The following is a 14,181-nucleotide window of genomic DNA, read 5'->3' on the forward strand; positions in this document are numbered from 1 at the left end:
GAACTACTTGTTATATTTTATAGCAGAATAAACAGAAGTAGTTTATGTTTTCATTATTTATACATGCTTGTGTTTGTGCTTTTCTCTTTCTTTAAAAGGAAATCATAGGTGGGATGCTGGATATAGAACCAAGACTTTGGAGGAAAGGCATCCGAGAAAGCTTTGAGGATCAGAGGAAAAAAGCACTGCAGTTTGCTCAATGGTGGAAGCCATATGACTTCACCAAAAGTAAAAGCTGTTGAGGTGTACCTTCCATTTTAAAATTTCTCTTCAGATCCCGTTCAGTTTTATTTCCACTGCATCTAATGAAGCAACTGACCCTCAGGTCGCAGGCAGAGAGTCACAGCAGCAGACTGCTCTGGGTCTGTGACAGCTGCACATCAGGAGATTGTGTTATTTTTTTCCTCACCTGCTTCTATGGACTTCATTTTAGTCATCATGGAGTAAAAACATGTATTCGATGATCTGCTCACATTCCTGCTCTCTACCTACTTCTTGATATTCCAAATTGTTCAGTTAATTTAGAGAAGGCCTTTTCTGAAGGGGTGTCTAGAAAGCATAGGAAATCCTTGGTTCAGAGGGAAGTGGGTCTGCTTCATGGTCGTTAAGTCTATTATCTGGCTTCTTTTGCATTTTTAAAAATAAGACTTGATTTAATTTTAATTTCATAGGATTTTATAGAAAAGCTCTTAATTTTCTACTAGCAGTATATAGTATCACTTCTATTCTTTTTGTTAAAGGAAAAGGAAATGTCCCCAAAGTATTAAAGAATTAAATGATACTGGAAATATGTATGATTCAAATTTGTTTTTATTTCTGGATTTTTAAATAGTATCTTTGAATTTTGATGGTTCTAAAAGTAACTTCCAAATAACACATTTTAGGGTTGTTTGGGGTTTGCATGAAAGTTAAAATTTGTAGCTAAATCATTGGTTTTGAGTTATACTGATTGTCTTAAAATCTTAAGTAATGAGAGTTTTTATCTTTTTGTTTTGTTTTTATTTATTGAGACAGAGTCTGCCTTTGTCACCCATGCTGGAGTGCAGTGGCCCAATCATAGCTCACTGTAACCTTGAACTCCTAGTCTCAAGCTATCCTCCTGTTTCAGCTTCCCAAAGTGCTGGGATTGCAGGTGTGAATGCCTGGATGAGAGTATGGGGCATTCTGTTGTCCCTTACTTGATCCAAGGAACGTAATTTTTATTTGTTCTCAACTCACACCATAGTCATTTTTTGTAAATATAGGGTTTTTATGTTTTGAGTGCTCCTACTTTTTTTTTTTTTAATGGAAATTATTGTTGTAGTAACTTTTTTTTCAGCTATTGGCTTTTTGGAAGCTGAACCTTTTTGTATGAAATGTTGGATACCTAGATTCAGTGTGAGGTATACTCCAGTGTAACTTACAGCTCTACACATTGTTTTTTCTCTTTTTAAAATTATATTTTAAGTTCTGGGGTACATGTGCAGAACGTGCAGTTTTGTTAAATAGGTGTACACATGCCATGGTCGTTTGCTGCACCCATCAACCCATCATCTACATGAGGTATTTCGCCTAATGCTATCCCTCCCCTAGCCCCCCCACCCCCTGACGGGCCCCGGTGTGTGATGTTCCCTTCCCTGTGTCCATGTGTTCTCCTTGTTCAGCTCCACCTTATTAGTGAGAACATGTGTTGTTTGATATTCTGTTCTTGTGATAGTTTGCTGAGAATGATGGTTTCCGGCTTCATCCATGTCTCTACGTTTTATATTAGTATCTCATTACTTCCTTAATATGTTAAAAAAAAAAAATGTTTGTGTTCTGTCTGTAGTTTTTTTTTTTTTAATTTCATAAATAAGTTGAGGTTTAATGTTTTCAGTTTTTGAATATTTGCAATGTACACTTAGGCATATATATCAAGTAGATGTTTGACAGTATTTTATTGATTGCTATTTTAGAACTCGACTTTGCTCCCAAATCTTGAATCAGTAACACTAATTTATTCAATCAACAAATTAACAAACGTTTGTTTGTAGAGCACTGTGTTGTGTGCTGGTAATGCAAAAATGAAAAGTACTTCCTATACCTTAAATTATTTTATAATGTAGTGGAAAAAGAGATATGTACGTAAATAATTACAGCACAATGTGATAAGTTCTCAAGTGAGATATGTGCCAAGTATATTTGAGTGCAGTGCTAAAGGACTATTTCACATCTCCCCTCTCTTCATTCTGAGATTATGACCATGCTTCCTATTTTACTGCGAAAATAGAAGCAAATAGAAGGAAATTTGTAGCACGTCTTGTCAGTATACCTGCATGCATACCTATGAACTCTACTTTTTCTCTTCCTAATTCCAGATAAATTTTTTTTTGTTCTTATCTAGGACCAATACACTCATTTATGTGCTGGATTTTATCCCTTCTCAACAACTAAATTGCCTCTTCTCTCTGTATTATTATTTTTTTCTCTTCTTTGCAGGATTATTCTTATTAGCATGCAAAAATATTTTTATAATGTATCAACAGCAAATCTTGGCATTGCATCTCCCCTCTAGTGCTTTCTGCAGTTGACAGGAAACTCATTTTTTAAAAGTCTGTTTTATCTTCCTCCATTCTAATTCTGTTCTCAGTGCAGTGAGGATGAAGTCGAACTTCATCCTCATTATTCTACTAAACTCTTCAGGTCAAGGTCATTGGTGACTTTCCACACTAGCAAATCCAGAATTAATGCTCAGTGTTTGTCTTTATCTATCAGCATATCCGTGACATACTTGATCATTTCCCCTTTATGAAACACTTTCTTTACTTTGATTCTAGAATACTTTCTTATTTATTCTTCTTTCTTACTAGTTGTATTCTCTCAGTCTCCTTTGCTGGTTCCTCTTCATCTCCTCAGCCTCTAAATGTTGAAATGCCTACTTTCAAACCTTATTTTTTATCCATTGCACTCACTTTCTAGGTGATCTAGAAATACCATTTTTAAGTTGGCTTACAACAAATACTTCAGTGTCTTTAATATGCCAGTCACTGTTCTGCATGTAAGGGATACATTAGTGAATAAAAATTCCCTGCCTTAGTGGCTTATGGTAATAGCCATTTTATTATATCTAGTGTTTTATAGGTGAGGCATTTGATAAGGGCTCAGCTGGATGATATGCCTCTGCTTCATGGTGTCTGGGGCCTCAGCTAGAGTGGTTTAAACATCTGGAGATGACTGAAGCTATATGTCTAGGGCCTCTGTTCTCCATAAGGTATATGCTGGTGTAGAATATTCAACATGGCTCCTTCACTCACATGTCTGGTGCCTGGGCTAGAATTACTGGAGCAGCTAGGGACTAGCTAGTATGATTTTCTCCATATAGAGCAATTTCATGGCTGTTGGACTTGCTATATGGCTTTGGCTTCTGCCAGAACAACCATTCCAAAGGACAGTTCCAAGACATAAGAGGTAGAAGGTGCCATATTGGGGCCTGGGCCCAGATAGTGTCACAGTGTCATTTTTTTCTGTGTGTCAGAGTTGTCACAGAGCCCATGTATTTTCAAGAAGTGAGGTCATAATTCTACCTCTTGAGAGAAGGAGTGTAAACACCAGTTTACCCTCTGGCCACAAATTTATATTTCTCCCACATGAAAATATATTCAGATCCTCTCAAGAAAATTTCATCCCAGTCAGTCATTAGGCTTAGGCTTGAGGTTTAGGTCTCTTCTGAAGCAGACCCAGATGGAGATGAAACTACTCAGGTGTGCTTCCACTCAGTCTGAAGATTTGTGAACTTAAGAGACATAAGATCTGCACCCCCTCCACACACTCACTCACCAAACACAATAGTAAGAGAAGCATGCATTAAGTGCAGTAGGCACACTGATGGAAAAGTAAGAAAATAGGAGGACTATAGCAGTCACTGTTCACTAGAAATTTTAAAATTAAGCATATATTGCCAGTTTCTTGATTAGGTCTTCTGTCCTGCTTCATGAGAAAATTCTGTGGCTCTTTGCTCTGTCCTCTGTGCTCTTGTTTTAACCCCGAGTCAGCCTTTCTTTTTCATAAGAAGTAGCTCAAGTATTACGCTTCCAGACAAGATAGTGGCCCCATTACCTTGCTGCCTAAAACAACCAACCAACAAACTACATATGAAACAATGATTTCAAGACATGGGACATCATACAACAAGGTACAGTGATCCCTGTGAGATGGGAGACAAATGAGATGAGTCCTACAGTTGTCCCCTCTTAATGCTTTGAGAGAGTTTCCAAGCGGTAGTCCAAGGTTGGGAAACAGCTTGTTGACTATCCAAGTTGAGGAAATGGAGCTGTGAGCCCAGATAGACCAAGTCAGAAAAACAGATTACTAGAGGAAGGAAGGATTGCCTTACAGAGAGAAAACACTAGAGGTATGCAGAGGGTCACCTTTGAGCATCTGTGCACTGATTAGTGCATGCCTTGAGGAAACTACTCGAGACTAGGCCAAGACTGACCTACGCTAAAAGAGTTAGAGGTGACATTTTCCACAAGCTAGAATGGAAAATGTCATGATTGGGAATTGGATAGAGTACACATAGTGGTAGTAGTAGTATAGAATAATTGTCACAGTAATACAGAATAATTTTCCAGAGACTGAGTATTAATCTAGTAGTCTTGACAAACAAATCTTAAATATAACAGACAAAAGGATCAAACTGTTTCCAAGCCACTTAACTGAATTCCAGAACAAAGCTAAAAAACATATAGGAATAAAGATATATCCAGTCGTCTGCACTATGTGCCCATTAGTCACTCAGTAGTCATCTTCATTATCAGATCGATTGTGTTATTTCAGTGCTTGTGTTCAAGTAACCCTTATTTTAATAATGGCCACAAAGCACAAGAGCTGGCAATTTAGATATGCCAAAGAGAAGTTATAAAATGTCCCCTTTAAGTGAAAAGGTGAAAGTTCTTGGCTTAGTAATGAAAGAAAATAAATTATATGCTGAGATTGCTAAGATCTATAAGAACAAATCGTCTGTGAAATTGTGAAGAAGGAAAAAGAAATTTGTGCTAGTTTTGCTGTCGCACCTCAAACTGCAAAAGTTACAGTCACAGTGCATAAGTGCTTGGTTAAGACTGGAAAAGCATTAAATTTGTGGGTGGAAGACATGAACAGAAATGTGTTCCAATTAATGGCAATTGGGTTCAGTACTGTCTGTGGTTTCAGGGATCCACTGGGGTCTTGGAACATATCCCCCAGACATAAGAGGGCACTACTGTATTGCTTAGAAGCAAGTCACAGGTCCTCCTCACACTTAAGGGGATGGAGTCATACAAAGATGTGAAAACTGAGATTAGAACATAATGGAGGCCACTTTAAGAATCTATTTCACTGGCATTTTAAGAAAGTCCTGGGAGTGATGTCACCAATATGTCAGAGTAGTAGATCTACAAGCCTTAATCTCCCCATAAAAAAAAATAGCCATTCACAAACCAGAATAACCCTGAGAGTGCTCAAGGATCTATTTAAGAATCTGCAGCAACACGAAGAAGAAGAATAATATTCACAGAAAGGATTGCTGTTGAAATTGGCATACTTGAGGCACCAGGAGATGATTAGGAATGAAGAAATGCAGAGGATATTGGTATAAGCTGTACAGGTGAATTGCTGTGGCTCCCAGCAGCCTGCTCTGCAGAGGACAGTGGCATCTTTTGCAACAGTGGTAACCAACAGCCATTCCTGTCCAGGAACCCCGTAGAGGGAGATGTGGCTGCACACTCCCATAACCCCTAAGAATCAGGTGCTCTTGTGCTGTTCTGGGACTGGAGCTACCACATTTCCCATCCCTGTGCATGCCCCCAACCTCTGAGCTGTGGCTGTTGCACAGGTGCCCACATTGCTGACCCCTACTCTGAGGGTTTACTGTGTGTACCCATGTCTGATACACCAGAACCATAGCAAGTGAGATCGTGTGTGGGCCCCAGAGCCAAGGTCTCTCTGCGCATGCCTGTGCTCTGGGCACAAACTTAGCTGCCGTAGAGAGCTAGCTGGCACCCCTAACCCTGGAGCCACTGTAGCTCTATTCATGCCCATAGTCCTATCCCAGGTTCCATGGCTTACCCATTACTTCATAAGCACCAACATGGAAGTGGGGGTGCCTTCATCCCAGCACTAGTGCCATTAATGCCTTGGATCCCAGAGCCATAGTCCCTCTGCATGCTCATACTTCAAGACTTGGCTCCATGGCTGCTTTACATGCCACTCATCAGACACCTGTACCACTGCCACTCTGAGTAGGCACACAAGCCAGACCTTGTGCCAAAAGAGATCCCATTGTCCAAAGATTCATTGGTGGGAGAATAAGAGATTGGGAGAACCTAGCAGCCATTGCCACTGACAATCCCAATAGCCCTCACCACTGCTGTGGACATTCACGGTACCGGCTGCTGAGGATCCGTGCAATCTTTGTCACACTGACCTCAGCTAACAGAACTCCATGGAGACTATACTGCTGTGTCCTGTCTGGAACCAGAACCACTGCACCTCACCCAGCCAGGGGCCTAGCACCCTCTCATAGGGGAAAGGCTTTCCCCACTGAAACCAGTGCATAAAATCTGAAAGAGATGACTACCCCCACCAAGTGCACAGACATCAACATAAGGCAGCAAGAAACATGAAAAATCAAGGAGACATATCACCACCAAAAGAACAATAATTTCCTAAAAGCTGCAAATAGAGACTGTAAACTGCCTAACAGATAATTTAAATTGTTTTAAGGAATCTCAGTGAACTTCAAGAAAATAGAATCAATTATATGAAGTCAGGAAAACAATAAATCAACAAAATGATAAATTTAACAGGTTGAAATCATTAAAAGAACCAAACAAATTTTGGAGCTAAAGAATACAATGAATGAAATGAAAAATGCAATAAAGAAAATAGCAGAACTGATCAAGAGGGAGAAAAAAAATGTGTGAACTCGATAGATTATTTCAAAATATATGGTCAAAGGAGGGAAAAAAAGAATGAAAAGGAATGAAGAAAGCCTACAGGATTTATGAGACATCATCAAAAGAGCTAACAAATGTGTTATAGAAATAAGGATGAGGGTTTTTCAAAACCTGATTTGAAAAAAATAATAGCTGAAAGCCTCCCAAATCTGGGGAAAGATATAAATACATACTATTATGAGAAGGTCAAAGGTCTCCAGTAAGATTCAATCTAAATAAGATTATATGAACACATATAATCAAACTTAAAGACAGGATTCTGGAAACAGCAAGAGCAAAGAAGCATGTTATAATAAAGACAGGATTCTGGAAACAGCAAGAGCAAAGAAGCATGTTATATTAAGGACAATATCAATAAGACTGTCAGCAGATTTCCCAGGATAGACCTTACAGACCAGGGAAGAGTGGGATGATATATTCAACGTGCTGAAGAAAAACAACTGCCAACCAAGAATATTTCACCTGGCAAAGCTGCCTTTCAGGAATGAAAGAGAAAGATTTTCTCAGACAAACAAAAGCCAAGGGAGTTTATTACCACTAGACCTGCCTGAAACTAATATATGCTAAAGGGAGTTATTCAAGCTGAAATAATGAAAACAAATGAAAGTATAAAACTCACTGGTAAAAGCATTACATAGATAAATTCAGAATACTCAGATATTGTAATGGTGGTGTGTAAATCACATGTCTTTAGTAAGAAGATTAAAAGACAAAAATTTTTTTTTTTTTTGAGACAAAGTCTCGCTATCTCCCAGGCTGGATGGAGTGCAGTGCAGTGGCACGATCTCGGCTCACTGCAAGCTCCGCCTCCCAGGTTCACGCCATTCTCCTGCCTCAGCCTCCCGAGTAGCTGGGACTACAGGCACCCATCACCACGCCCAGCTAATTTTTTGTATTTTTAGTAGAGATGGGGTTTCACCGTGTTAGCCAGGATGGTCTCGATCTAACCTCGTGATCTGCCCGTCTCGGCCTCCCAAAGTGCTGGGATTACAGGTGTAAGCCACTGACCCCGGCTGACAAAACTTTTATTATAATAGCCCCAATACTTTCTAAGTAATATACAATATAAAGAGATTTAAATTGTGACATCAAAAACATAAAACTACATAAAATTGTAGTGTTTCTATATGATCAAGTTTAGTTATTAGCTTGAAATATAGCCTGTCATTGCTGGCATTTTATGTAAGTCCCATGGTAACCACAAAGCAAAAACATATAGTAGATACACAAATGATTTAAAAAAAAAAAAAAAAAAAAAAGGAATCAAAGCATATCACTCAAAAAAAAATCTACAGGAATCAAAGCATATCACTAAAAAAAAAATCTAATCACAAAGGAGAACAGCAAGAGATGAGAAGGGAACGAAGGATTTATCAAAACAACTGGTAAACAACAAAATGGCAGTAGTAAATTCTTACCTATCAGTAATCACCTTGAATATCATTGGATTAAATTCTCCAAACTAAAGACATCACTATTCTTTTGAAGGGCTGAATGGATTTTTTAAGGACCTGATTTTATGCTGAATACAAGACACTCATTTCACCTTTAAAGACACATAGATTGGACCGGGTTTGGTGGCTCATGCCTTTAATCCCAGCACTTTGGAAGGCCGAGGCGGGTGGATCACGAGGTCAAGAGATCGAGACCATCCTGGCCAACATGGTGAAACCTCGTCTCTACTAAAAATACAAAAATTAGCTGGGTGTGTTGGCACACGCCTGTTGTCCCAGCTACTCAGGAGGCTGAGGCAGGGGAGCTGGAGGTTGCAGTGAGCCGAGATCGCACCAGTGCACTCCAGCCTGGTGACAGAATGAGACTCCATCTCAAAAAAAAAAAAGACACAGTTCGAAGGTAAAGGAATGGAAAATGTATTCCATGCAAATGGAAACCAAAAGAACTGGGATAGCTATACTTAGGTAAAACAGATTTTAAGTAAAGTATACAAGGAAACAAAGGTCATTGTATAATGATAAAGGGATCAATTCAAGAGGATATAACAATTATATATGCACTCAACATCAGAGCACCTAAATATATAAAGCAAAGATATAAAGATCTGAAGAGATAAACTGCAATACAATAATGGTAGGGGACTTCAATACCCACTTTCAACAATGTACAGATCACGCAGACAGAAAATCAATATGGAAATGTTGGAATTTAGCCCCACTTAAGACAAATGGATCTAATAGATATATACACAGAACATTTCATCCAACAACAACAGAATACACATTCTTTTCAAGCACACACAGAACTTTCTCCAGAATAGATCATACATTAAGCCACAAAACAAAACTTAACAAATGTAAGCAGATTAAAGTCATATCCAGTATCTTTTTCAACCACAGTGGTATGAAATTAGGAATTAATAATAGGATAAATGTCAGAAAATTCACAATATGTAGAATTAAACCAAATGCTCCTTACAACCAGTGGGTCAAAGAAGAAAGTAAAAGGGAAATTAAAAATTGTCTTGAGACAAATGAAAATGGAAACACCACATGCCAAAACTTACGGGTAGCAACCAAAGCAGTCCCAATAGGAAGTTAATAGCAATAAACACCTATATTGAAAAAGAAGAAAGAATGTGAACAATCTAACTTTACATCTTAGGGAACTAGAAAAAGAAGAATAAATTAAGGCCAAAGTTAGTAGGAGGAAGGAAACAATATAGATCAGAGCAGAAATAAATGAAACACAAACGAAAAACAACAGAAAAGAACAACAAAACTAACGGTTTTTAAGATAAAATTAACAGACCTTGATCTAGACTAAGAAATGAGGAAAGGCTAAAATAAAATTAGAAAATAAAGTAGAGATGTTACAAATGATACTACAGATATACCAAGGATCATAAGAGATTGCCATGAACAATTATATGCTAACAAACTGGATAACCTAGAAGAAATGGATGAATTCCTAAAACCATAGAATCTATATGAGCCACATACTTTCTTAACATCTCTGCCATCTTCCCTATCCTCTTTGGTATGGCCTCTCTTCAGACTGCCTCCTTATCTCTCTTCTGGATCACTATAACAGCCTAACAATTGTATCTCCTTCAGTTTTGCTCTTTCTTCCATATGACTAAAGAAATGAAAAATTTGATCAGACCATTAACGAGTAATGGGAATGTATTGGTAATAAAAGGTCCACTTATTTTGTCTTACAGTGAGAGTGGCTTGTTATTATCTCCCATTATTGATGCATTTCTATCTTTGTCTTCCTGCATCCCCTGCAGCTTTTGCTTCATAATGATGTTTGCAGTGTTATTTGGTACCATGCATATTCATGTTAGGTCTTTATTGTGAATAACAGATTTTAGAATTAAAAAGGAAGTTTGGGCTGGGCACAGTGACTCATGCCTGTAATCCCAATACTTTGGGAGGCCAAGGTGGGCAGATCACCTGAAGTCAGGAGTTTGAGACCAGCCTGGCTAGCATGGTGAAACCCCGTCTCTACCAAAAAAAAAAAATACAAAAAATTAGCTGAGTGTGGTGGCGGGCGCCATAATCCCAGCTACTCAGGAGGCTAAGGCAGGAGAATCGCTTGAACCTGGGAGACTGAGGTTGCAGTAAGCTGAGATCACCCCATTGCACTCCAGCCTGGACAACAAGAACGAAACTCTGTCTCAAAAAAAAAAAAAAAAAAAAAAAAAAAGGAGATTTGGGGTCATATTTATATTTTTTTGGCTTGGATTCTACTTTGCCTAATATCACGATCACCTCCCCTATTTTCTTACTGTTTTCATTTCCCCTATATTTCGTTGTCCATCCCGTTATTTTTAGTCTTCTTACATCACTCTGTTTCTTGTATACAGTATACTGCTGGTTCTAGCTTTGTAAGCCAAGTTGAAATAAGCTAAATAGGTGAGTCAAGCCCACTCATCATTCATATGACTGAATGTTTGGTTTGAAGCCTGATGTAAAATTTTATTATTATATTTGCTATGTTTATTTTCTGTGCAATGTATACTATTTGTAGTTTTATGAAAATTTTTTGCTGATACTTAAGAATTTTTATTCTAGTGGTTACCTTTGTATTTATACTTTATTCTCCATTTTCTTATTAATATTTACTATCTAGTTTGTCAGGTTTTAATGCCCTTAATTAACGCTTATTGTCTATACAGCAATCAGTTATTTTAATGTAACTTCTGCTCCCATTTTTTCGTTGCTTTATTTCTACCTGATTGCAACATATAACGTTTGTGTATTGGTTTTGCACTCTCGTTCCTACTGTTGGTTTAGTCTGAAAGCTACTATTAAATATAGTAAATATCATAATTTTATTTTGCTGAAGTTTTTCAGTCATCTCTTCTAATAATGAAGCTCATTCATTAGTAGATCTTCATGAATGGTTCATGGGTACATAATTATCTAAATTATATGTTTGAAGCTGTTTTTCTATTATAGTGTTGTGTACTGAAGGGTAACTTGACTGAATATAAAATCTTGGTTCACACTTTCAGTTTTTTGAAAATTTGTTGTCTTCCTTTGCATAGATTTTTTGAGAAATCTGATATCAGTTTAATTATTTTGCCCTTGTAAATTATTTGGTCACATATCCCTGAATCCTCAAGGATTAAAATATTTTTTTCAAGTTTAAATAGTTTTACTGAGATATGTCTTGGAGTTAACATTCAAAGTTTACTTTTCCAGTTAACTGGAAATCCATTTCAAAATGTAGATTCAGATCCTTTTTATTTCTGATAATTTTTCATGGATTATAATTTTAAATATTAGTTCTGTTCCATTGATTTTTATTTCTTCTTCAGGGACTCCAGTTATATGTGAGTTATTGATCTTTTGTTCAACTTTCACTCTCTTTCTGACCCTTTTTTCTTTTTTTCTGTATCATATTTATTTATTTTGCATCTATCCAGTGCCTAAGTTTTCATTAGTCTCTTTTCCTTTGGGCACCTTGTAATTTAGTCTTCATTTATAATTCCCCCCTTCCATTTCTTTCTTGAATTCAATAATCTTTCAATTTAGTCCTTTTTTTTTTAATCTATTTCTGTTTTTCATATTTTGAATTTCCAATTCACGGTGCTTTTTCATATCCCCAAATGCTTATTTGAGGATTTTATTCAGTTTGATATGTTGTGTTACAATTTTCTTCTGCTTTAATGGTTGCTATTGGTAGAGAATTTTCATCAGCCAATGCATGTTAATTATTGTTTGCTGATTTCTCATACTACCATGATATAGATTTATTCCATTTCCTTCCATTCATTTATTTGAATTTGAGGGGTTATAAGATTGCTAGTTCACAAGCACTCTCTCCGTCAGCATAGAAAAGTACAGTTTCTTTAGTGGGTGTTTTTTTTTAACTTCGTAATAGAGGAAGGGATTATGTGTGTTCCAGTTCTTTTTGTTTTGTTTTTGTCTTACAGGACCCTGAATTTCTCCTGTTGCTTCTTTTCCCCTTCACCATCCAGTTGCCAAAAGGCAACTTGCCTATTCTTTTTGCCTTTCTCCACTGCCTGAAGCTATCCTGTAATAAGTGTTGTGATACTGAGATACTTTATATTTTTGCACCTAGGATAGAATTTATATCTCTGCTTGTGATTTTAGACTAATTTTAGGCCTGCCACTAGATCCGTTTTTCTTTATTGTGTATGTTCTTCTTTGGACTGCCCTTGCTTGCTACAAAGGCTTATGGTAGAAATGTGAAAGATCACTCACTTGGATTTGGTGCTTTTAATTTTTTTACTTATAATTATTTGACATTTGGCTGTATTATTTTTCTTGTTAGGCTTAGGGTGTATTTTGTGTAGATTTATTTGTTCTTCTTGTTGTTCTGTATCGTTTATGACGGATGTAGGTAGCTGCCATTTCATTTTACTACCGCGAAGTCCTCTCCTATTCACTCTTAAATCTACCTCATTGAAACCTCCAGTAACTATTTATTGTTGGAAGTCATAATGAAACTGTTGATCAAATTGCCCAATCCAAATCAAATTAACCAAAAAGACTTTCTTCAGTCTTCATCTTAATTACCTTCCCTGCAGAACAGAACATTGTTGCCCATTGTGTGAAACTCTGTTTACTTCTTTGGTGGTCCTATCTGTTTTCTTATGCCTCTCTAATTGTTGCTTATGGTATACTTGCTGTTTGTTTGTTTGTTTTGTACACTCATTAAGTGAGTTCTCTATCTAAATATCTCATAAGGCACTTCAGAATCAACATATCCAAAAGGAAACATATTATACTCATCTCCAAATCTTTTCTTTCTCCAGCAATTCAAGTTTTGGTGAATGAAGCCATAAACAATCCAGTAATCAAACCAGAAACTTGAGAGTCATCTTTTTTACACCTCCCATTTTGCATCTCTCACATTGAATAAGCAATCATGCCCTGAGCCATATACTTTCTTAACATCTCTGCTATCCTCTCTATCCTCTTTGGTATGGCCTCTCTTCGGACTGCCTCCTTAGCTCTCTTCTGGATCACTGTAACAGCCTAACAATTGTAACACCTTCAGTTTTGCTGTTTCTTCCATATAACTGTCAGAATTATTTCTCAGGAAGATCATGTCAATCACTCCTTCTCAGTGGTTCTTCATCGCCTATAGGAAGAAATCCAAACTCCATAGCATGAGAGAAATGTTTTTTGTAATGACTTTATCCTGCCTTTCTGTTGTTTCTTTCATATCATGCCCATCTCAGCCCCCCATTCAATGAAAATCATACTAAACTACTTTAATTCCACTAACATGTTGTGCTAGTTAAGCCTCTTTACCTTTGTTCATGCTGTTTTTACTCAGCCCACTCCATTCCACAACATACACTTGGGGGATACCTACTAATTTTGAAGACACTGTTCAGCCCTGATGTTAACCTTCTTTATGGAATCATTATTGACACGATGGGTAGAATTGGTCAGATTCTTCCTTGTTCCTCAATTGTACTAGGTACAGCATTCTAATGTAGCACCTATTACACATTTTAAAATTTGTTTACATGTTTCCCCTCATGTAAATTTGTAGGACTGGCACCTGAAATATACTAGGCTTACCTTACTGACATTTTGAAAAATAAGATAGCTTTCCAAGGCTTGCTTTTGCCTCCTGATTCAGGGCTTTACCATTGACATCATCGGGAAGAACTTCAAATAGTATTATTGATCAGAGTCTTCTGGAAGTTTCTGCAAGTTACACATCAACTTACTTTTCCCTGACAAAATAATTCTGCATCTAGAAACACAAACAAGTAGTCAAA

General features: G+C 37.2%; 1 protein-coding gene across 6 annotated transcripts in view; it reads left to right on the forward strand.

Annotated features, from left to right (window-relative positions):
- CWF19L2 (CWF19 like cell cycle control factor 2) overlaps positions 1–14,181 on the forward strand; it is a 169,387-nt gene that overhangs the window by 119,976 nt on the left and 35,230 nt on the right. Inside the window, exon 18 of one of the 6 annotated variants that reach the window (XM_021926497.2) lies at positions 99–790. The exons of 4 other annotated variants lie outside the window; for them this stretch is intronic. In XM_021926497.2, coding sequence (XP_021782189.2) covers positions 99–242 — 144 coding nt within the window. In that variant the 3' untranslated portion in view covers positions 243–790. Of the gene's footprint in view, positions 1–98; positions 791–14,181 lie in introns of those variants that run through there. One more of the 6 variants, XM_021926499.2, reaches the window with a different exon arrangement.

This window comes from Papio anubis, chromosome 12, assembly GCF_008728515.1.
Source record: "Papio anubis isolate 15944 chromosome 12, Panubis1.0, whole genome shotgun sequence".
Classification (NCBI taxonomy): domain Eukaryota; kingdom Metazoa; phylum Chordata; class Mammalia; order Primates; family Cercopithecidae; genus Papio; species Papio anubis.